Genomic DNA, 25,122 nt, shown 5'->3' with positions numbered 1-25,122 from the left:
TGCCCTCTGGGGCACCTGGCACTGGCCACTGTCGGAAGACAGGATACTGGGCTAGATGGACCTTTGGTCTGACCCGGTAGGGCTATTCTTATGTTACCAAAGTAATGATTAGCCACATCCTAACCTATAAAATGATTTTTAGTTTGTTTGGCTTTGTTTGTAAATTGTCTGTATATCTAGAGTTGCCCCTCAACCTTGTACTATTAAAAAGAGAGTTTCTTGTAGACATTGCTTTAGAAGTGTGTCTTCACAAGGTGTTGCCCCCAAAAATCAGACTCAGGACTCTCCACAATGGCTTGCCTATATCAGTAAATCAATCATCAATTTGTCTGGTTTTAGTAGGTGAAAGGAGGTGACCCGCCCTAGAGGAATTGTCAGGGTTTTACCAGAGGTTTTTCCCTCTGAGCTTTGGAAAACTCCCCAGAACAGACTAATTCTGTTGACCTTTGAGAGTACACCGATACAGCCTTCTGCTCCAAGGATTGACACTCAGGCAGTAAGCTTTGAAAACGAAAATATTCTTTATTTAATGTATCAGTGTTCTCTGATAACAATAAATCTTAAAAGCATATATCAAGAAATAAACACAAATTCTATTAGCAAAAGTATGCACATCAAAGTACCCAATACCGTAGTACACCTCTACCCCGATATAACGCTGTCCTCGGGAGCCAAAAAATCTTACCGCGTTATATGTGAAACCACATTATATCGAACTTGCTTTGATCTGCCGGAGTGCGCAGCCCTGCCCCCCGGAGCACTGCTTTACCGCGTTCTATCCGAATTCGTGTTATATCGGGTCGCATTATATGGGGGTAGAGGTGTATCATGCAACCAGAAATATATTTAAGTGGTTACATTCTACTTGCAGTGATCAGTCACATGTAGGATGCTGACAGCAAGTTCTTACTTAAATATTAAAACTGTATACATAGTAACAAACATATATACACAAACATCCAACTTTAGTATCTCAGGCATACAGACTCATATATCCTATTTTCTTCTTATACCCTGGTCGTCATGCTTACTTCTCTGCAGTCTTCTTTCCCTCAGATCTGTCAAATGGTCCTTCTGTTCTGTCACAGCTACTTCTTAGCTGCTGCTCCTGTCATTGCTTCTCTGCTACTGCCTCTGTAACCGACACACCTCCTGGGTGTGGTGTTTTGTCCCATCTAGTGGCACCGAGGCCACTTAGAGAGAGAGATAAAATGAGTCTGCTCTACAGCCTTAGCTAGCAGCCAGATGGCTTTTAGCTCATGCAGTAGAGGATCATGCACTAAGCTCCAGAGGTCCCATGTTCAGTCCCACCTCCTGATAACCTGGGTCTGTTGACATTACACCTCTGTGTGATTGCTTGGTCTGCCACAACAAACCCCTAGCCCTATTCTTCCCTTTTTTAGTGATTTCAGCTCTCTTCCTGCTTCTTCTGGCTTTTCCTGCTGACAAACTCTCTTCCTTCTGCTCTCGCACTCCAACGGTCTCTGAGAATGACAAACACACACACTCAAGCTTCTCAGTTTCTGCCTTATACACACTTCTTGGCCTATTCTGATTGGTTACTGCCTCAGTCCTTCTTGTTAGCATACCTTTCCTCCAGTCATCTTTAAGCCTACTCTGATTGGTCCGTTCTTATAAACCAATCACAGCTGCTAAGTTCATCTGTCAATTAATGCTGGACCTGGTTGAAAACCTGTGCCATGCTCAACTGGCCCCTCCCTTCAAGTTTTGGAGTGATCTTTATCTCACCTCAGACTGCCTGTTTGCTATAGGCCAAATTACTCCAAGACCACCCTTTTAGTTTCTCTGGCTGTGATTACCTGCGACCACCATCTTGTTATCCCTGGCTGTAACCTCTTAAAACTGTCTTTCTTAGGCCTTGGCTACACTTACCGGCAAGTTCGACGGCTGGAAATCGAACTTCTGGGTTCGACTTATCGCGTCTAGTCTGGACGCGATAAGTCGAACCCGGAAGTGCTCGCCGTCGACTGCGGTACTCCAGCTCGCCGAGAGGAGTACCGCGGAGTCGACGGGGGAGCCTGCCTGCCGAGTGTGGACCAAGGTAAGTTTCAACTAATTCGAAATAAGGTACTTCGAACTTCAGCTACGTTATTCACGTAGCTGAAGTTGCGTACCTTAGTTCGAATTAGGGGGGGTAGTGTAGACCAAGCCTTAGTTATTAAACCCGTATAACAATAAACAGTTACACATTTATATGCATCTTAACATTAGGATTCACTGTCAAGACTCCAATTTTTACTAATTTAAATAAGTTTAATTTCAATTCTTCAGCTAGTGATGGCAGGGCAATGTTCTTAATGCCTTATTCCTTACACAGAATAGAGCAGCTGAAAAATCTCTTGTATCAGAGGGATTTGAATGAAGAGAGGGTGGTGGCTTTGAGGACAAGCTCATGAAATACATTTCATATATTGGGAGTGATGTGAAATGGAGTTCTGAGAAAGTTGTTTGTTAGTGGACATACAGTGTGTCAAGGCTGACATCATTGGTGGAGTGTAAGGAACAGAAGAAGCACCTTGGAAAATGAATGAAGTGATGATAAACAGCCACACATCATTATCTGGGCTGGCATCAGGTATATGAAAACCAAAGGATGTGTTGGCACAACCCACAACTTCCTCACAATTTTTAATGTAAGTTTTTGAACTGAAGCTAAACTAGAATTACCAAGATGATCAGGCAGAGAGATGAGAGAAATTACAAGCAGTAGAAAAAAAATTGTCTGGCACTTGTATGAATTGTTTTCTTTAGAAGATCATGCACAGTTGTTAGTACATTTTAAAACTGTCAGAAGAGCTTCTGTCCCTTTATTTTATAGTAGTGATATTATTTCCACTGTAAACCACAAAGTAAATAATTTTCTTGTTCATTTTATCAAAGAAAAAGTTTTGAAAATGTACAACCTTTTGGCCAGTTAATGGTTCAGTAGCACATTCTGTTGCCCTGTAAAAGACCTTTGAGTGAGATGTTAGAGCTTCAATATCCCATGGGCTCAAACCTTTGAAGTGATGATCACTTCCTGTGGGGTTTTGAATACGTTCCACTGCTACTGATTTCAATGGAAGTTCAGGGCACAAAGTACTTCAAAGGATTGAGCCCTTAATTACTCTGCATAAGATGATATGCTGGGTTTCCAAAGGAAAGGTAGTGTTTCAGTCTCCAACACCATCATTGGCTTAGTAACATAGTTAAAAGTTCATTAGTGATTTTTGAAATTAATTATTGGGCTGTTTGGTTATTTCATTTTTTAAAATTATTTTTTTAAGATGTTACTGATTTAATATAAGATACTGAATTCACAGCTGAACAATCGGGTGTGTAAGAGTTTTACAATTGGCTATTTTATATGATTTTAAAAATATCTTCTGTACATATAAGAGGAAAATGAAAAGAATCCCTAAAAGATTTCTCCATATTAAAATATAGCATTAATTAAATAACTAATTAATTCACTTTTTTGTCTAAGGTAGGTGCACAGATTCTAAGAGTGTCACACTTGCTATTTGGAGACAGAGACAAATTTGATAGTTCTGGATACTACATGCTAGGTCCTTTTCTCTAGAGCAGCATTTCTCAAACTGTGGGTTGGGACCCCAGAGTGGGTCAGGACCCCATTTTAAAGGGGTCACGTGGGCTGGTGTTAGACTTGCTGGGGCTAAAGGCAAAATCTGAGCCCCACCTCCCAGGGCTGAAGCCCTCAAGCTTTGGCACCCGCCAGGATGGCAGGACTTGGGCTTTGGCCCCCTAGCCTGGGGTGGTGGGGCTCAGGCTTTGATCCCCCTTCTTAGGATTGTGTAATAATTGTTGTTGTCAGAAGGGGGTCACGGTGCAATGAAGTTTGAGAAACCCTGCTCTAGAGAGCCATCGAATTCTCCCTGCTTCCAGAACTGTGTAGAATGTAGCAGACCTTCGTCTGCAGACCACAGGCATAGGGAAATCTCCCATTTTTTCTCCAAAACTTTTTCTAAACCCATATTCCACTTCTAGATGGTTTTTAATCAATTCGGCTCAAAATTCTAAATATTTGGGAGGAGGTAAATTTCTTTGAGTTGATTTTGCAGCTTTCCTTTGCTACAGGGCTGCATTGTGTGGGGGAAAATGCTCAGCCACGAGACCAGAGATCGTGTTTTTTCTGCTCTTCTGTTCTAGCAGAGTATATTGAAGAGTACTTTTGCCTCTTTTTGGCAACCGGGAGAACATAGTCACACAGGAATCAAGGTTGCCTCAAAAAACGCCCTAGATTCTCCTGCCATCTCCCCCAGAGCAGCTGCCAATGGGAAAAGAAGGCCAAAGAGACTGAAAATGCTCTTCCTTAAATACTCCTCACACTTAGCACTTGAACATAGGACAAACCAAAATGGAGTAACATTGGAGTGACTCCATCAAAAAGAATTACCTCAACATTGTTTACATTATAGTTACTTGTGTAGTACCAGTATGCTGATTGTTCTATTATTTATTATTAGACAGGTGTTATTCACTATTTCTACATTGAAGACTGGAAATACGTGAATGAATATCGGCATCCTGTCAGTGTGAGAAAAATCTATCCAGACCCCAATGGAACCAGATTGGTTTTCATTGATGACAAAAGTGATGGCTTTGTGTATTGCCCAGTAAGTAAATTCAGTACATTCATTCCACTTTACTTACAAACAGAGTTCTCTGTAAGTTATTTCTACTGTAGGGTGTGTGTTTTATGTATGGTGCCAGTAAGTTCTCTGTAAGTTATTTCTACTGTAGGGTGTGTGTTTTATGTATGGTGCCAGTTGGACTGATTTGCCAAGAAAAAAAGTGAGGTGGCAGAGGGAATAGCCTAGTGATAATATAGGGACATATAACCGCCACACCAGATCAGACCAAGCTTGCCCATGGGCAAAATTTCTTCTTAACCCCAGACAGTTGGTTTACGTACTGTTTATATCTGTTTATAATTACTTTCTCTTTTCTAATGTTACTGTGTATTTTCTGATTATCCGTATTCATGTCTCATATTTTAAGCCTGTTATGCTCTTGGACTCAACACCTTTAGCAGAGAATTCCACAGGCAAATGTGTGTTATAAATGTATTTCACTGTGTCCCCTAGTTCTTGTATTATAAGAAAGGCAAATAGGAGAACCCAATTTACTTCTTAGTAACATTCATTATTTTCGTTATTCATCTCCTCTCTAAACTAAATAATTCTACTATTCCCAGTTTCAACGCATATGAAAGTCTTTTCATGTCCTCAATAATTTTCATCGCCCATTTCTGGAGCACTTTTACATCTTTTTTTGAGATGGGTGACCAGAACTGATCACACTATTCAGTGTGTCTCATTGGCTTTCTGCTTACTAAATAATTTTACATTACTTTTTTTTGTAGGTAAATGATGGTGTTCATGAGATCCCAAATTTTCCACCAACCATTAAAGGCATTCTGTGGGAAAATTGGCCAATAGATAAAGGTGTATTTGCTGCTTACGATGATGATAAAGTATATACTTATGTCTTCCATAAGGATACCATACAAGGTACTGTAAATACTTGAGTTAATCTTATTAGCTATCTGACATTTCATGGCAATTAAAGTTAGAACATGTTACACAATAATATTAAATATTGCCTTTTAATTTGTATTTTCATGTGAATTTGCTGCATGTGAATAATAGTACTGCTACTGGCAAATATTGCCAGCCACAGAGCAGGCAGACACTGTGCAAGTTTCTCCACATGGCTCCCACAAGGCATTTCAATTCTAACCTGCAGATTTCCTACTACTCTAGTCCATGGCCTTTAGCCTGCCAGTTGTGTTGAATATTTGTGAGAAATGTCTGCTGGGAACAGGATCACAAAATTCATGTTCAGTTTTAACCAGAATTTTAATCTAGGTCATCTAGTGCAGTGGTTCTCAACCAAGGGTACCGTGTACTCCTGGGGGTACTCGGAGATCTTCCAGGGGTACATCAACTCATCTAGATATTTGCCTAATTTTACAACTGGCTACATTAAAAGCATTAGTGACGCCAGTACAAACTAAAATGTCATAAAATGACTTGTTGATACTGCTCTGCAATACACTGAAATGTAAGTACAATATTTATATTCCAATTGATGTATTTTATCATTATATGGTAAAAATGAGAAAGTAAGCAATTTTTCAGTAATAGTGTGTTGGAGAATTTGAAAGTAGTGTCTGTTAGTCCGTGCATGTGCCCTGACTCATCACCTGGTTTCATCTAAGGTGATAAAGAGTGGGGCAGACCAACCACATCTCCAGTTCCTTCTCATTGCAACATGGTCTGGGTTGGAACTATTAGTGTCTTCCTGCATGTGACCCACTTTCAAAAGAACAAAGTTGTATATAGTTAGTTTTTTACTGATTTTTCACTCTCTTTTTTTTCTTTCTGTTTTTAGATAGATGAGTAATTTAGAGTAGAAGAGATAGTTTGTGGGTTTGTTTTTTGATAAACTTCCACCCACCCATATCCATACATGGGTACTGCACTATGCCGAAGATCCCAGGCTTTAAAATCTACACCTTCTGCCTTGCATTCCTTCTCAGTCACCAATGAACATCAACCCTGCCTCTACTGCTTGGGAGAAGGCCACATCATAGAATCGTAGGACTGGAAACGACCTCTTGAGGTCATCTAGTCCAGTCCCCTGTACTCATGGCAGGACTAAGTATTATCTAGACCATCCCTGACAGGTGCTTGTATAACCTGATCTTAAAAATCTCCAGTGATGGAGATTCCACAGCCTCCTTGGGTAATTTATTCCAGTGCTTAACTACTCTGACAGTTAGGAAGTTTTTCCTAATGTACAATCTAAACTGCCCTTACTGCAGTTTAAGCCCATTGCTTCCTGTCCTATCCTCCGAGGTTAAGGAGAGCAATTTTTCTCCCTCCTCCTTTTAACAATCTTTTATGTACTTGAAAACTGTTATCATGTCCCTTCTCAGTCTTCCCTTCTACAGACTAAACAACCCAATTTTTTCAATCTTCCCTCATACATCATGTTTTCTAGACCTTTAATCATTTTTGTTGCTCTTCTGTGGACTTTCTCCAATTTGTTCACATCTTTCCTGAAATGTGATGCCCAAAACTGGACACAGTACTCCAGTTGAGACCTAATCAGTACTGAGTAGGGTGGAAGAATTACTTTTTGTCTTCCTTACCACACTCCAGCTAATACACCTCAGAATGATGTTTGCTTTTTTTGCAACAGTGTGATATTGTTGACTAATATTTAGCTTGTGATCCACTATGACCCCCAGATTACTTTCTGCAATACTCCTTCCTAGGCAGTCATTTCCCATTTTATGTGAGTGCAACTGATTGTTCCTTCATAAGTGGAATACTTTTCATTTGTCCTTATTGAATTTCATCTTATTTACTTCAGACCATTTATCCAGTTTGTCCAGTTCATTTTTAATTTTAATCCTATCCTCCAAAGCACTTGCAAACTCTCCCAGCTTGGTATCATCCGCAAATTTTATAAGTATACTCTCTATGCCATTATCTAAATCATTGATGAAGATACTGAACAGAACCAGACCCAGAACCGATCCCCGTGGGACCCCACTCATTATGCCCTTCCAGCTTGACACTGAACCACTGATTACTCTCTGGGTATGGTTTTCCAACCAGTTATGCACCCATCTTATAATAGCTTCATCTAGGTAGTATTTCCCTAGTTTTTTTATGAGGTCATGTGAGATGGTATCAAAAGCCTTACTAAAGTCAAGAAATACCACTTCCCCCATATCTGCAAGGCTTATTACCCTGTCATAGGAAGCTATTAGGTTGGTTTGCCACAATTTGTTCTTGACAAATTCATGTTGATGGTTACTTATCACCTTATTATTTTCTAAGTGTTTGCAAATTAATTGCTTAATTATTTGCTCCATTATCTTTCCAGGTACAGAAGTTAAGCTGACTGGTCTGTAATTCCCCAGGTTGTCGTTATTTCTCTGTTTATAGATTGGCACTGTATTTGCCCTTTTTCCAGTCCTCTGGAATCTCTCCCATCTTTCATGACTTTTAGAAGATAAATGCTAATGGCTCAGATTATCTGCTCAGTCAGCTCCTTGAGAATTCAAGGATGTATTTCATCAGGCCCTGGTGACTTGAAGATCTCTAACTTGTCTAACTAATTTTTAACTTGTTCGTTCCCTATTTTAACCTCTGATCCTACCTCATTTTCTCTGGCATTCACTATGCTAGATGTCCAGTTGCTACTAAATTTCTTTGGTGAAAACTGAAACAAAAAAGTCATTTAGCATGTCTGCCATTTCCACATTTTCTGTTATTGTTTTTCCTCCCTCATTGAGAAAATGGGTCTACCTTGATCTTGTTCTTTCTCTTGCTACTAATGTATTTGTAGAATGTTTTTTGTTACCCTTTATGTCTCTAGCTAGTTTAATCTAATTTTGTGCCTTGGCCTTTCTAATTTTGTCCCTGTTATTTGTTTATATTCATGCTTTGTAATTTGACCTAGTTTCCACTTTTTTTTTTCTTTTTTTTTCTTTTTTGAGTTTCAGATCATTGAAGATTTCCTGGTTAAGACAGGGTTCTTCCTGCTTATACCCCATTCTACTTGCTTTAGTATACACATGTAAGATACTGATTTGATTTCCACCCATGTTCTCTCTTGTCTCTCCCTTGTCCCTGCTATAACAGCCCATGCTTCCCCAGATTCCAAACCATCTCCCAGGTATCCATGTGTTTGACATCAAGGTTGTAATTAGTTGTTTTTTATGGGTCCCTATTATTCTGTGAGAAGCAATTTATTTTGCCTACTTCCCCTTTTCCTCCTAGACAGAGTGCCCAAAAGCACTTCCCCTGCAGTTTTTATAGGAACATGTTAGTTGCTGGTCAAAGTCTCAGTGACTTTTCATTTCTAATTGGCTTAGAAGTCACAAATTAAAGGCCAGAGACTGTTAGACTGGCAGAGTACAGGATATGGGCCACGGTCTCTAGGACATGTGGAGGGTGGGGAGGGAGAAGACTGAGCTTTCAGTACTTTTCTGGTAAGTAAAGTTTTTTTGTTTGTTTTGTTTTTTCCTTTCGATACTTCTTATGGATGTGCAAATGTACATTCTGTAGTATCTACCTTACTGAGTTGGGGTGTTTGTGACTGTGCTAAATATATTAATAAACTGTGTGGATTTACCACAGCTCCTAGAGTTTTCACCAAGGTTTTCTCCATTGTAGCAACCCAAATCAGGAGTTATGGGGTCCTCATATTCCCATATGTCAATGACTGGCTTCTGGCAGCACGGTCCAGACATGAAGCCCAGGTTTTAACTTCCATGTTGCTCATCCTCCTTTGTTCTCTTTGGGTCAATATCAATGCCAAAAATCAACCTTAAACCCAGTGCAATGCCTAGACTTTTTAGGGCCACTATCAACTCAGTCTCTCATAAGCCTGCCTACCAAGAACTCATAACTCATGTAGTCAGCAGTCCTTCAGCCACAGCCAGGACTTTCCTATCCTTCCTGGGACACATGGCCTCATGCACATAAATCTGCATCTTCGCTGCCTCCAGATGTGGCTCCAGTTGGTTTACTCACCCAACCATCATGCCATGGACCGCGTGCTCACAGTTCTCCTCCACACACTCACGCATGGTAATCTCATCCCTCCACTGGTAGAGGGAACACGTAAGGGTTCCCTTCCCACCCTCACTTCCTGCACAAGACAGTTATCACTGATGCATCCCTTGTAGGCTGGGGAGCGCACATGGGTGAACAAATGACACAGGAAACATGGACTCTTTGGGAGTCCAGAATGCACATCAACATTCTGGAGCTCTGAGCTGTAAGGATGGCATGTCAGGCCTTTCTCCTGCTCATCTGTTCCCATCAAATTCTCATAATGTTGGCCAACACCATGTCTCTTTGCAACAAATGGGGGCACAAGGTCTGCTCCGAAGCAGTCACCCTTTGGAACTGGTGCATCACTCACCAGATCATGTTATCTGCAGCCTATCTCCCAGGGACACACAATGTGATTGCAGACTTTTCTCAGCACACAGTTCATGACTGACCATGAGTGGGAACTCCATGACACCATGGTACAGGACATCTTTGACAAGTGGGGAACTCTGACCAGAGAACTCTTCACATCCCCAGTGAATAGAGAATGCAGCACATATTGCTCCAGAGGAGGTCTGAGGCTCTCAGAGCGATGCTCTCACCATCTCCTTGTCGGACCAATTCAATTACGCCTTCCCTCCTCTCTAACTCCTACCATGAGTACTACACAAGTTCAGACAAGACAGAGCGACAGTGATCCTGATCATCCCTTCCTGGCCCAGACAGTTTTGTTTTCCCAACCTCCTTCTTATGTCTACCTGTCCCCTAATTCCCATCCCTGCTTTCCCCGATCTCCTAACACAGCACAACAGCGGCATCAGCCATCCCAATCCACATGCATTTCACCTCAGAGCAGGGTATTTGGATGGGCATATTCTCTAGAAGGGGTGTGTTCAGTGATGAGCTCCCAAAATCCTAAGAATTGGTTCCCTTCCAGGTCCTCAGCAGCACTTCAGCTGCCGGGGGGGAGCGGTGTTAGCAGCAGGAAGGAATCCCCTAGGAGTTGTTGCTGAGCCAAGTGGAAATGCTTTGCCTCCTGGGCAGAGTGCAAGGGATTCCCCACCTCCAGAACTACCTACTATCCTTGAAGGCATCGGGGCTCACCCTCACTCTCTTAAGGTCCACCTAGCAGCAATTAGCGCCGTTCACCCCCATGTGGAAGAACACTGTCTTTACCCGCCTGCTAGGTTTTGGAAAGGCCTCATCAGAACTTTCCCACCTGTACAATCCATCACTCCCCAGTGGGACCTCAACCTGGTTTTATCCATACTAACGAAACCGCCCTTTGAACTGCTGGCATCACGTTCTATGTCCCTCTCCATGAAGGTCCCTTCCTCATTGCTGTCACTTCAGCTAGAAGGGTCAGTGAGCTTGGGGCCATGATGGAGAACTTTCCTTTCATGATTTTCTATAAAGATAAAGTCTCCTTACATCTGCATCCCAAAATTTTGCCAACGGGTCATTTCCCAGTTTCACGTTAATAAATCCATTCACTTACCTGCTTTCTTCCTGAAACCACACAACTCTGAAGAGGAACTGCAACTCCACTCCCTCGATGTCCGTTGGGCCTTGGCCTTCTACCTACAGAGGCCAAGACCAATCAGGAAACCCCCCAGATTGATTGTTGCAATAGCTGAAACAGTTAAGAGGCAGGCAATCTCTACATAGCTAATTTCCAAGTGGATTTTGGGATGCATTACACTATGATATCAATTATCTGTCCTCCCACTACCCTCGGGGATGTAGGCCATTCTATGAGAGCCCAGGCTTCAACCATGGCCTGCCTCCACCATGTGCTGCTTTGCGATATATGTAGAGCAGCCACATGGAATTCAGTACACATCTTTGCTGCACATTACGCCTTGGTGAAGGACTCAGTGACGGATGCCTCCCTCAGGGCGTGGCTGTCCTCTGGTTATCTCTTCCATCTGCATCTTCGCACCCTCCTCTGACTTAGGTACCACTTGTTAGTCACCCTCAATGGAATACAATAGGGCCTGTCACACGAAGAAGAAGAGGAGGAATTTACTGACCTGTAACTGGAGGTTCTTTGAAATGCGTGGCCCCTATCTCTATTCCACTTCCCACCCTCCTTGCCTTCTGCTGCAGATCTGCTGGATTTGCAGTGGAAAAGGAACTGGAGTTGCCTGTCCCGCCCTTTATCTCTTCAGAAAAAAACATGAGACGAATCAGGGCGCATGTGCGGACCGATGGACACTACTTTCTAATTCTCCACTCCAGACCATGGTGTGCATGTGTAAACCGTCCGTGGAATACAGATCGGGATCACACATCTCGAAGAACCTCCAGTAACAGGTAACCTCCTCTTTTCTGTCTTAGGCCTGGTCTACACTAGGCGTTTATGTCGAAGTTAGCGCCGTTAAATCGAATTAACCCTGCACCCGTCCACACTGCGATGCTATTTAGTTCGACATAGAGGTCTCTTTAATTCGACTTCTGTACTCCTCCCCGACGAGGGGAGTAGCGCTAAATTCGACATGGCCATGTCGAATTAGGCTAGGTGTGGATGGAAATCGACGCTAATAGCTCCGGGAGCTATCCCACAGTGCACCACTCTGTTGACGCTCTGGACAGCAGTGCGAGCTCGGATGCTCTGACCAGCCACACAGGAAAAGCCCCGGGAAAATTTGAATTTGAATTCCTTTTCCTGTCTGGCCAGTTTGAATCTCATTTCCTGTCTGGACATCGTGGCGAGCACAGCAGCACTGGCAACGATGCAGAGCTCTCCAGCAGTGATGGCCATGCAGTCTGTGAATAGAAAGAGAGCCCCAGCATGGACTGATCGTGAAGTCTTGGATCTCATCGCTGTGTGGGGCGATGAGTCCGTGCTTTCCGAGCTGCGATCCAAAAGAAGGAATGCAAAGATCTACGAGAAGATCTCTAAAGACATGGCAGAGAGAGGATACAGCCGGGATGCAACGCAGTGCCGCGTGAAAATCAAGGAGCTGAGACAAGGCTACCAGAAGACCAAAGAGGCAAACGGACGCTCCGGATCCCATCCCCAGACATCCCGTTTCTACGAGGCACTGCATTCCATCCTCGGTGCTGCCGCCACCACTACCCCACCAGTGACCGTGGACTCTGAGGATGGGATACTGTCCACGGCCGGTTCCTCAGACATGTTAGGGGACGGGGAAGATGAGGAAGGAGATGAGGAGGGCGAGGCAGTTGGCAGCTCTCACAACGCTGATTTCCCCGACAGCCAGGATCTCTTCATCACCCTTACAGAGATCCCCTACGAAGCGTCCCCAGCCATTACCCCGGACACAGAATCTGGTGAAGGATCAGCCAGTAAGTGTTGTAAACATCTAAACATTTATTTTTAACAAAACAGGAATATTAACAATTAAAAGAATGGGTTGTTCATGATTAGTGTGCCCTAGGCGCTTAACGGTTTAGTAAGGGGCAGTGCAAGTTTTGAAAAGAAATCTAGCAATGTCCGGTTTTCAGTGATTGTCCTGCACAAGCCGCTCTACTGTGTATTCCCTGCTACTGCAGCTACAGTAAAATGCGGTCTATATGTGCGGGGATAGAGCAGTAATCCTCCTGGGACATCTCGATGAAGCTCTCCTGGAGGTAACTTGAAAGCCGTTGCATGAGGTTCTTGGGGAGAGCGGCCTTATTGGGTCCTCCGAAGTACGACACGTTGCCGCGCCACGAGATTATCAGGTACTCGGGGATCATTGCTCTGCACAGCAGGGCGGCATACGGCCCTGGTCTTTGGAGGCTTTCCCGGAGCATTCTCTCTTTGTCGCTCTCGGAGATCCTCATCAGGGTGATGTCGGCCATGGTGACCTGCTTTTAATTAGGTAGGGGAATGTTAGTGTTGGGACTGCTTTCCCGTTCCTTTACAGAACTGTCACCGCTGGTTTGCAGCCACGCGGTGGAGGCGGGAGAGGGGCAGCCGAAAGGGATCATTCCCGGGGACAGCCGCGAGGGGGTGGGACAGGGGCAGAGTTCCCGCTTGCCGGATTGCTGGCAGCAGGGACTGACATTGATTTAAATGTGAAATGAGGCCAGTGGTAATATAAAAGTTTTAAACTGCCACAAGTGTACGGCTTACCATGTCTGCCTGCAACAGAAATTCCGTTGTGCTGCCTCGCTTCTCAAATGTGCTGTTCAAGACCCCAGGCACAGAATGCGAAGGCCGAGAATTCGACCTTGTGCTGAGTGCGCATGTGAAAGGTGCTGTGCATGGTCTTGTTCACAGAGAAAGACTATGTTCTTTGTTCACAACTACATTTATCTTTCAGAGGAATTCACTCCCTTTTTCCCATTTCCACAGCCCCGTCTGCGACTGTCTCACAACCTAGCCTGGAATCACACTCCCAGAGGCTAGCGCGGATTAGGCGTAGGAAGAAGAGGACACGGGAGGACATGTTCTCTGAGCTTATGGCCTCTTCCCAAGCCCAGGCAGCACAGCAGACCCAGTGGCGGGAGAACTTGACCCGAATGCACCAAGCCAACATGGATCGGGAGGAGAGGTGGCGGCAGGAAGACCAGCAGGCGACTCTACCGCTGCTTGGACTACTGAGGGAGCAAACGGACACGCTCCGGCGCCTTGTGGATGTTCTGCAGGAACGGAGGCAGGAGGACAGAGCCCCGCTGCAGTCCATCTCTAACCGCCCTCCCCCGCCACCAAGTCCCATACCCACCTCACCCAAAGTGCAAAGAAGGAGAGGCGGCAGAGTCCCTGCTAACTCTCACTCCACCCCTGCAGAGAGCTCTAGTAGCAGAAGGCTCTCATTTCCCAAAATTTGAAAAGTTCTTTCCTTCCCGCCTGACACAAGCCCACGTCCAAGTTTCACCTCCCAATGCCATGTGTAGTTGATAATAAAAAATTTGTTTCTGTTAACTACTGTTTCAATCATGTTCTTTTGGAGGAGGAGGGGAAAGGGGGTTGGAAATTGGACAGGACAGTCTCCTTTGGCAGGGTACATAGTCGGGGGCAGGCACAGCAGCAGGGCACATACACAGTGCAGTGATGCAGTGACTAGTTGCCCCGGTTAGTCTGGGAGGTTGTTTTGATGTAATGTTGGGGGGGGTGGGTTGCTCTGTGACTTTGTGGCGGGGGAGGGCAGTTACAGATCTTAAGCGCCGGTCCTTAGACAGGATCACAGAGCCACACAGCATGGGATCTGTAACCGTCCTCCCCCTGCCACAAAGTCAAATAGACCTCCCATACACACAGTCCCGATCAGGAGGGGTGACAGGCTCCGTTGAAACAAGCATCCCACCGCAGCGGAGCCTGTCAATCCTTGAGTTTAGAAGCTGCATTCGCATCACAACACTAGACCCGCCCCGCACCACAGTCTGCGTCCCAGTTTTAAAAAATTCCCGCTAAAACAGTATTAAAGAAAACGGTGTGCTTTAACAAAGTAGAACTATTTTTATTTCGACACGTGTGTTGGAGGGGGGGTGAAGGGGGTATGTAACTGGATAGGATAGTCAACATTACCTGGGTAAAGAAACGGGGGCAGGTTTAGCTTCTCAGTACACAAACTATAAAATCACAGGTTACCCTGCTCACTCAGGAACTTTGCTTTCAAAGCCTCCCGGATGCACAGCGCTTCCCGCTGGTCTCTTCTAATCGCCCGGCTGTCTGGCTGTGAGTAATCACCAGCCAGGCTATTTTCCTCAACCTCCCACCCCGCCATAAAGGTCTCCCCCTTGCTCTCACAGAGATTGTGGAGCACACAGCAAGCTGCTATAACAATGGGGATATTGGTTTCGCTGAGATCACAGCGAGTCAGTAAGCTTCTCCATCTCCCCTTGAGACGGCCAAACGCACACTCCACCACCATTCTGCACTTGCTCAGCCGGTAGTTGAAGAGTTCTTTTTCAGTGTCCAGGGCGCCAGTATAGGGCTTCATGAGCCAGGGCATTAGCGGGTAGGCTGGGTCCCCGAGGATGACTATAGGCATCTCCACATCCCCAACAGTTATTTTGTGGTCCGGGAAGTAAATACCTTGTTGCAGCCGTCTAAACAGACCAGAGTTCCTGAAAACACGAGCGTCATGAACCTTGCCCGGCCATCCCACGTAGATGTTGGTAAAACGTCCCCTGTGGTCCACCAGTGCTTGCAGCACCATGGAAAAGTAGCCCTTTCGGTTAATGTACTGGGTGGCCTGGTGGTCCGGTGCCAGGATAGGGATGTGAGTTCCATCTATGGCCCCACCGCAGTTTGGGAATCCCATCGCTGCGAAGCCATCTATGATCGCCTCCACGTTTCCCAGGGTCACTACCTTTGGCAGCAGTACATCAACGATTGCCTTCGCTACTTGCATCACAACAACCCCCACGGTAGATTTGCCCACCCCAAACTGGTTCGCGACTGACCGGTAGCTGTCTGGCGTTGCAAGCTTCCACAGGGCTATGGCCACTCGCTTCTGTACACTCAGTGCAGCTCGCAACCGGGTGTCACTGCGCTTCAGGGCAGGGGACAGCAACTCACAAAGTTCCAGGAAAGTTCCCTTCCGCATGCGAAAGTTTCGCAGCCACTGGGATTCATCCCAGACCTGCAGCACTATGCGGTCCCACCACTCAGTGCTTGTCTCCCGTGCCCAGAATCGCCGTTCCACGGCATCAACATGACCCATTGCCACTGTGATGTCCTCGGCGCTGGGTCGCCTGCTTTCTGACAGGTCTGTGCTACTCTCAGACTTCAGGACATCACCGCGGTGCCGTAGCCTCCTTGCCTGACTTTTCTGCATCTGCCTCAGGGAAACCTTTATGATAAGCTGCGAGACGTTGAGAGCGGCCACAACTGCAGCGATGGTCGCAGCGGGCTCCATGCTCGGAGTACAGTGGCGTCCGCGCTGTCAATGACTGGAAAAGCGCGCGAACTGTTTTCCCGCCGGCGCTTTCAGGGAGGGAGGGCGGGAGTGATGGACGGATGACGACAGTTTCCCAAAAGCACCCTCGACTCATTTTGTTACCCAGAAGGCATTGCCGGCTACACCCAGAATTCCAATGGGCAGAGGGGACTGCGGGAACTGTGGGATAGCTGACCACAGTGCACCGCTTCGAATGTCGACGCTATCACCGTTAGTGTGGACGCACAAAGTCGAATTACTGTCCTTAGTGTGGACACACACGTTCGACTTTGCAATATCGATTACAAAAATTCGATGCAAGTAAAATCGAACTACTCTCGTAGTGTAGACAAGGCCTTACTATCTATCCCTTTCCTAATGATTCTTAATATTCGGTTAGCTTTTTTGACTGCCACTGCACATTGAGTGGCTGTTTTCAGAGAACTATCCACAATGACACCAAGATCTCTTTCTTGAATGGTAACAGCTAATTTAGACCCCATCATTTTGTATGTAGAGTTGAATGTTTTCCAGTATGCATTACTTCACAGTTATCAACATTGAATTTCATTTGCTGTTTTGTTGCCCAGTCACCCAGATTAATTAGATCCCTTTTTAACTCTTCTTTGGAGTTAACTATGTTGAGAAATTTGGTATTATCTGCAAAGTGTGCCACATCACTGTTTACCCCCTTTTCCAGATCATTTATGAATATGTTGAATAGCTCAGATCCCCATACAGATCTTTCAGGTACCCCACTATTTACCTCCTCCACTGTGAAAATAAACCATTCCTACATTTTGTTTCCTGTATCTAACTAGTTCCTGATTCATGAGAGAACCCTACCTCTGATCCCATTATAGTTTATTTTGCTTAAGAGCCTTTAGGAGCTTAAGTTTAAGCTTAAGAGCTTGAGGTTTGGGACCTAGATAAAGGCTTTCTGAAAGTCCAAGTATACTATATTGACTGGATCACCCTTGTCAACACACTTGTTGACACCCTCAAAGAATTCTAATAGATTGGTGAGGCATGATTTTCCTTTACCAAAGCTATGATGATTCTTCCCCAACATATTGTGTTAATCTATGTATCTGATAATTCTGTTCTTTACTATAGTTTCAACCAATTTGCCTGATGCTGAAGTTAGGCTTACCAGCCTGTAATTGCTAGGAGCCTTGAAAATGTGCATTGTATTAGCTATCCTCCAGTCATCTGTTACAGAGACTAATTTAAGCAATAGGTTACATTCCATAGTTAGTAGTTCTGCAATTTCATATTTTTTTGAGTTCCTTCATAACTTTTGGGTGAATACTGTCTGGTCCTAGTGACGTATTACTGTTTAATTTATCAATCTGTTTCAAAACCACCTCTATTGACATTTCAGTCTGGGACAGTTCCTCAGACTTGTCACTTAACAAGAATGGCTCAGGTGTGGGAATCTCCCTCACATCCTCTGCAGTGAAGACCAATGCAATGAATTCATATAGGTTCTCTGCAGCGGACTTGTCTTTCTTGAATGGTCCTTTAGCACCTCTGTCATCCACTGATTGTTTGGCAGGCTTCCTGCTTCTGAAGTACTTTTTTAAAAAAAATGTTCTTTTTGTGTCTTTTGCTAGTTGTTCTTCAAATTTTTTTTGGTATATACTTTGACACTTGGTACATACAGTAGATGATGAATGCCAAACAGGAGACCTTTAATTAGTCAGACTGGTCCAGGTGTAGTGCTGCTGCTATGCCAAAGGATAAAAGAACAAAGCTGTTGGCATTTTCAGAATAAGATTTCTTCACTCTTACATTTCTTAACTGTTCACAACTGCAACTGGTTGCTAAACATGTCATAATGTAGGAGCATTTTAAATAACGTTTTTTTTTCTGATCTCCTAATACAGGGTCCAAAGTTATTTTGGCAGGTGGCACCAAGGTTCCCTTTTCCCACAAACCATTGCTTTTGTATAATGGAGAATTAACCTGTCAGACTCAGAGTGGGAAAACAAACAATATCTATCTTAGTACTCATAGTTTCCTTGGCATTTTGAAAGACACCGGATTTAATGAGCTGAAACAAATACTTACTCAGACTTTAATGCTGAAAAGGTAGGTCCGCTTTTTAATTACACCTCTACCCCCAATATATAACGCGACCCGATATAACGCTAATTCGGATATAACGCGGTAAAGCAGTGCTCCGGGGGGGGGAGGGCGGGGCTGCGCACTCCGATGGATCAGAGCAAGTTCGATATAACGCGGTTTCATCTATAACGCAGTACGATTTTTTGGCTCCCGAGGACAGCGTTATATCGAGGTAGAAGTGTATATTGGGTTAATCATTTCCTTCTGTGATTGAAGCACACAGTACAGCATACATTGGTGTTCAAAAAATCTCTTGCTGAATATCGATTAAAATTATATTGAACCATCATTCCGTATAAGTGCTTAATCTGTCTGGGTAGCCAAGTAACAAATGACCCAATGATGCTTTTTCTCACTGTAAAGTAAGAGCTATAGTAATTTATTCAAGAGTATTCTGGGCTGCATGGTAGCTTCTGCCTCAAAACTCGCTGAAAGTGTATGCCACCCACTCCTTCCATTCTAAGGGAGCAAAAAACAGTACAATGGGAGGGTGTAGTGCAAGGTGAGAAGTAAGCCAGGGAAAGAAAGTATGTTTTTGAAGGAGAAAGGTGGGGCAATTTGGTATAAACTTCAGGATGGTGTATTCATGTGGCCCTGCTTTTTCCTGTCAGAGGGCTCCTAGCAATTTCCACAAAACCTAGAAATTAGTCAGTCCCCAGTTTCCCTCTGCTTTGAGGTTAACTAGTTTTTGAGGTTTAAGAGAAAATGTTCTAAAAAAATACACATTGAATGCAACTGTGTGTTTTAGTTTTGTTTTTCACCCTGCATAGGTTTTCTGAAGCATGGGAGATATGCAAACTTCTGAATGGTCAATCTGGTTGGAATGAGCTGGCCAGAGCTTGCCTACATCACATGGAATTGGAGTTTGCAATACGTGTTTATCGGACAGTTGGAAATGTTGGGATGGTGATGTCACTAGAACAAATAAAGGTAACATTTAAAAGTAATTACCAAGCATTTTTGTAAAAAGATTAAGATTTAAATGCACTTTTAAGGTTGCTGGAATTCTGGTGTTGTGTGTTTATATTGAAGAAGAATTATTTTAGAGGTGTCAGTATCTTAGAGGGAGAGGAAGAGTATGTATTGAGAAACCAGAGCCATCTCTAAACAGCTTGCATATTCCGGAATATGTTAGTTACTGGAATCCCTCCTTAATTAGTTGATTTGCATTCAGCACTGTAGTACTGCATGTACTGTACATATACTATGGTATGTAACCTGTCATTTAAATCAGCTTCTGTACCAGATGACTGGAGGATAGCTAATGTGACGCCAACTTTTTAAAAAGGCTCCAGAGGTGATCCTAGTAACTACAGGCTGATAAGCCTAACTCAATTTGTTGGGGAAGAGTCAACATGTTTTTTGTAAAGGGAAATCGTGCCTCACCAATGTACTAGAATCCTTTGAGGGGGTCAACAAGCATGTGGACAAGGGTGATACAGGGGATATAATGTACACTTCTACCTCGATATAATACAGTCCTTGGGAGCCAAAAAATCTTACCACGTTATAGGTGAAACCGCCTTATATTGAACTTGCTTTGATCCACCGGCGTGCGCAGCCCCCCTCCCCCTCCTCCCGGAGCACTGCTTTACAGCGTTATATCCGAATTCGTGTTATATTGGGTTGCGTTATATCGAGGTAGCGGTGTACTTAGATTTTCAGAAAGCCTTGACGAGGTCCCTCACCAAAGGCTCTTAAGCAAAGTAAATTGTCATGGGATAAGAGGGAAGATGCTCTTATTGATCAGTACCTAGTTAAAAGAAAGAAAACAAAGGATAGGAATAAATGGTCAGGTTTCAGACTGGAGAGAGGTAAATGGTGGTGTTCCCCACAGGGGTCTGTACTGGGACCAGCCCTATTCAACATATTCATAAATGATCAGGAAAAAGGGGTAAACAATGAGGTGGCAAAATTTGCAGATGATACAAAACTACTCAAGGTAGTTAAGGCCAAAGCAAACTGCAAAGAGTTACAAAGAGATCTCACAAAACTGGGTGACTTAGCAACAAAATGGTAGATGAAATTCAATGTTGATAAACGCAAAGTAATGCACATTGGAAAACACAATCCCTCCCAACTATACATATAAAATGATGGGCTCTAAATTAGCTGTTACCACTCAAGAAAGAGATCTTGGTGTCATTGTGGATAGTTATCTGAAAATATCTGTTCAATGTGCAGCAGCAGTCAATGTTAGGACCATTAGGAAAGGATTACATAAGAAGATAGAAAATATCATATTGACTCTATATATAAATCTATGGTACACCCACATCTTGAATATTGTGTGCAGATCTGATCGCCCATCTCAAAAACGATATTAGAATTGGATAAAATACAGAAAAGAGCAATAAAAATGATAGGGGGGATGAACGGCTTCCATATGAGGAGAGATTAATAAGACTGGGACTTTTCTGCTTAGAAAAGAGACGACTAAGGTAGGATATGATTGAGGGCTATAAAATCATGCCTGGTGTGGAGAAAGTAAATAAGGAAGTGTTATTTACTCCTCCTCATAACACAAGAACTAGGGGACACCAATGAAATTAATAGGCAGCAGGTTTAAAACAAACAGAAGGAAGTATTTCTTCACACAACACACAGTCAACCTGTGGAACTCTTTGCCAGAGGATGTTGTGAACAGGGGCGGCTTCAGGCACCAGCGCACCAAGCACGTGCCTGGGGCGGCCTGCCGGTCGCCGTGAGGGTGGCAGTCAGGCTGCCTTCGGCGGCGTGCCTGCAGGAGGTCCACCGGTCCCGCAGCTTCAGCAGCAATTCAGCGGCAGGTACGCCAAAGACACAGGACCGGCAGACCTCCCACAAGCATGCTGCCGAATCCGCGTTACCAGCAGACCTCCTGCAGGCATGCCGCCAAAGGCTGCCTGACTGCTGTGCTTGGGGCAGCAAAATACATAGAGCCGCCCCTGGTTGTGAAGGCCAAGACTATAACAGAATTTAAAAAATAACTAAATGAGTTCATGGAGGATAGGTCCATCAATGGTTATTAGCCAGGATGGGCAGGGATGGTGTCCCTAGCTTCTGTTTGTCAGAAGCTGGGAATGGACAACGGGGCGGATCACTTGATGATTACCTGTTCTGTTCATTCCCTCTGAAGCTCCTGGCATTCGCCACTGTCGGAAGACAGGATACTGGGCTCAATGGACCATTGGTCTGACTCACTATGGCCATTCTTATGTTTTTGTGTAATTTTTAAAAATATGTTATTTACTCCTCATAACACAAGATCTAGGGGTTACCCTATGGGTTGTGGCAGTTCCTGAGAAAGGAGAACACGGTATTATGTTTCTAGAAATAAGTAGAAGACAGGACAAAGCTGATTTTGAAACTTTGGCATGGTTGAAATGGCACTTACTTTCAAAGCACCGGTGAGTTACACATTTTGGAAGTGTTAGAAATTACCAAATTCTTTTGGCCTTTGTCTCTAACATAGACAATTCCATGAATTGAATACTAAAATTTCTATTAAGTTTGTTTTTTAAAAGGTGAGCTACAAGAGCTTTTAAAGATTTTATGAGCCCACCAAGAAATTCTGCATTTTCCTTCTGCTTTCTCCTCATATTTCAAAATCCTAAGGCTATGTTATGATCTCATTTGGAGTAACGGCTGAAATAAGTGGAGTCTCTCTGGGTTGACAATGGTGTAACTAAAATCAGAATTTGGCAAATGGGTTGTGTATGTGTTAAAGATTGCTCCTGGTTTTCATGCTCCCCAGAATATTCACGTTTGTTGTCAGTTTGTCCACCTCACGGGTCAGAGTCCTTATAAAGGCTTTATTTCAAAACCTTTTATAATTTTTCTGTTTGGTTTTCTTAATATAACATATATAACATTAATGTCATTATTTCATTTTTTGTCCATGAAGTCACAATAAAATATTTCTATATATTAAACACTTGTGCTCTGTTTACAACTTTTCAGTGCTTTGTTGATGCTTTGCTTTTGCACATTCTGTATGTAAATGGTATATAATAATTTAGAAATCTAGAAATCAAAATGTACAAGTAGTATTTATAATGTGTGTAACGTGTGGGAGTTCATATTACTTTTAGAAACTAAACTTTTGCATTTCTAGCTTTTTTTGTGTTCAAGTAACCTTAATATGTTGCATTAACGTGGGTTTTTAATCCAAAATTAATAAAACAATATGTGTATACATAGTAATATATATTTGAAGAAAACAAAGCAGAAAATTGAAGCGTTTTTATGTTTTCATTTTTCTCATTCCTTTCTGTTCTTTTTTCCATTAGATTTGTATACTGTTCAAATATATAATTAATATAGTTACAACAATGTGTCTACTCATACAGTATAGATTTTACAGAGACAATCAAGACATTCAGAATGAAGCATTTTTATTATAGTTTTTTTGATAAATGTTCATGATTGTTACATTGTAACTAAGATCAATAATTTGCAATAGTTCATCTTAAAAATGCATATTAAAACAGGAAATGTTAGACTGTTCTATTGCAAATCGCTGATATTTACTCCTGGGGAAATTCTTCGCCATTGCACAGTGCAGAATTTCCTTTCCCCTACAGAAATGGGCTGTAGTGCTGCTAGCTGTCACTGGGTGCTGCTGGACTCAGCAGAGCCCAGCTCATACATAGAAGACACTGCTGGGGGGAGGAGGAGGGAGCTAGAAGGTTCCTGGCAGCTGCAGTTCCCAGCATGCCCTGAGGCAAGGCGAGGGCGGCAGGCAGGAAACTCCATGCAAATGTGGGACTGATCATCAGGCTGTTTCTCCCTCTGGATCCCTGGGCTCGGGGGTGGGGGGAAGAGGGCAGGTATCCTGCCCGTGGGGGCCCCGCAGCTGGGCCCTGGGGCAGAGAGGGTTCAGGTGTATTGGCTGGGTGTGGGGGGCACGGCTGGGCTCTGGGGGGAGGGGTTGCGGGTGTCTGGCATCCTGACGGGGCTCTGGGAAGGGGACAGAGAAACAGGATCTGGGTTGTCATAGGTGTTTCTTTAACTCTCTACTCCTGGGGAAAATTTTGTGTTTATATTGTTACAGACATACTTGCTGGCAGGTATTTTGAAATAAATTTCCAAAATAATTGAAATTGGTGCGATTATGTAGTGCAGGGATCGGCAACCTTTGGCACCGCGGTTTGCCAGGGTAAGCACCCTGGTGGGCCGGGCTGGTTTGTTTACCTGCCGCATCCGCAGGTTCGGCCAATCGTTGCTCCCACTAGCTGCGGTTCGCTGCTCCAGGCCAATGGGGACGGCAGGAAGCGGCGGCCAGCACATCCCTTGGCCTGAAGCGGCGAACCGCAGCCAGTGAGAGCTGCAATCAGCTGAACCTGAGGACGTGGCAGGTAAACAAACCGGCCCGGCCCGCCAGGGTGCTTACCCTGGCAAGCCGCGTGCCAAAGGTTGCCGATCCCTGACGTAGTATTATTTTGACACATAACATTTGCAGAATTTTAAAATATTGTGTGCAAAATTTTTTATTTTTGGCACAGAATTTTTAATTTTTTGGTGCAGAATGCCTCTAGGAGGAATATGATATTGGACGGTTTTAATGGTAATGGCCTTCAAACATTTTCTCATTTAAAAACAATTGAAAAAATGTGTCACTTTGAATGCCTTGGCTGTTTTTGTGAAATGCCAAAACCCTAAAAAAAATAAAAAAATAAAAATAAAAAATAAAAAATTCTGATTTGTGTAAGTACCGGTATCCATTTCTGCAACTCTTACTTACGTGAGGAGTCCCATTAGCTTTATTGGAACTGTTTGAATGAGGGCTTTCAAACCGGGCTCTTGCATTTTGCTAGGGGACTGCCGTGTATTGGGGTAGAATCTGCCCTTTCCTATTTGATGGCATCCCTTCCATGTACATTGAGAAATGTCCCATTTCTTGTGTAATGAGAGAGGTTTTAACAAATTATGTAACTCTGCATATCATACAGCAAATGTGTGTGCCATGTTTTTTCTAAGTGACAAATGTGACACATGCATAGACATGACCTGGCAGATGGATCTGTAGAATCTTTTAAAAATTAGTAATAAATGACAGTTTGTAATACGGTCATCTTCTGGACAGTTGTAGCACTCGGCATTTTTATTTACAGGGAATAGAAGACCACAACCTTTTAGCCGGACATCTTGCCATGTTTACTAATGACTTTAATCTGGCTCAGGATTTATATCTGGCATCCACCTGTCCTGTTGCTGCACTTGAGGTACCCAGTTAAGTTGCCTAAAACGTTGTCAGATGTTAATTGTTTTTCTTGCCAACCTAATATACACTACTACCTGATTATTTTACATGGTGATAATTCTGCTTAGTTTTGTAGTATTTCTAAACATTTTGAGTCATAATGATATGGGTCTGTCAATTGCTTAAGATAAGTATGTATTATGCCTCTTATTACAATATCACCTTCTTGCTATCATCTGTCTCAAACTTTCTGTTGAATCCAGCCAAGATTCTAACATTGATAATTGTATTTATAATACTAGAAAATAATATAATGATGCAGTATTTGATGCTTACATCAGAAAATTGTTTCCCCCGCAAAAGCTGACTT

At 43.5% G+C, this 25,122-nt stretch overlaps 2 protein-coding genes across 12 annotated transcripts in view; both read left to right on the top strand.

The window, feature by feature from the left end:
- Nucleotides 1-25,122, top strand: part of WDR19 (WD repeat domain 19) — a 138,106-nt gene that overhangs the window by 48,903 nt on the left and 64,081 nt on the right. For all 10 annotated transcript variants that reach the window (XM_065598145.1, XM_065598149.1, XM_005286352.5 and 7 more), the window contains 5 exons: nt 4,488-4,637; nt 5,387-5,534; nt 18,328-18,532; nt 19,339-19,498; nt 24,664-24,774. In XM_065598145.1, coding sequence (XP_065454217.1) covers nt 4,488-4,637; nt 5,387-5,534; nt 18,328-18,532; nt 19,339-19,498; nt 24,664-24,774 — 774 coding nt within the window. The remainder of the gene's footprint in view (nt 1-4,487; nt 4,638-5,386; nt 5,535-18,327; nt 18,533-19,338; nt 19,499-24,663; nt 24,775-25,122) is intronic.
- LOC135984003 (myb/SANT-like DNA-binding domain-containing protein 2) lies at nt 12,195-14,509 on the top strand. Of its 2 annotated transcripts, XM_065598154.1 has the most exons (3): nt 12,195-12,914; nt 13,122-13,199; nt 13,909-14,043. In XM_065598154.1, the coding sequence occupies exons 1-2, from the start codon at nt 12,338-12,340 to the stop codon at nt 13,154-13,156; spliced, it is 612 nt and encodes a 203-aa protein (XP_065454226.1). In that variant the 5' UTR covers nt 12,195-12,337; the 3' UTR covers nt 13,157-13,199; nt 13,909-14,043. The 2 variants fall into 2 exon arrangements, with proteins under 2 accessions (XP_065454226.1, XP_065454225.1); XM_065598153.1 differs by lacking the exon at nt 13,122-13,199 and having other exon boundaries at nt 13,909-14,509.

Source organism: Chrysemys picta, chromosome 5 (genome assembly GCF_011386835.1).
Source record: "Chrysemys picta bellii isolate R12L10 chromosome 5, ASM1138683v2, whole genome shotgun sequence".
Lineage (NCBI taxonomy): Eukaryota > Metazoa > Chordata > Testudines > Emydidae > Chrysemys > Chrysemys picta.
Note: the sequence above shows the minus strand (reverse complement) of the source record. Positions and strands in the feature narration are given on the sequence as shown.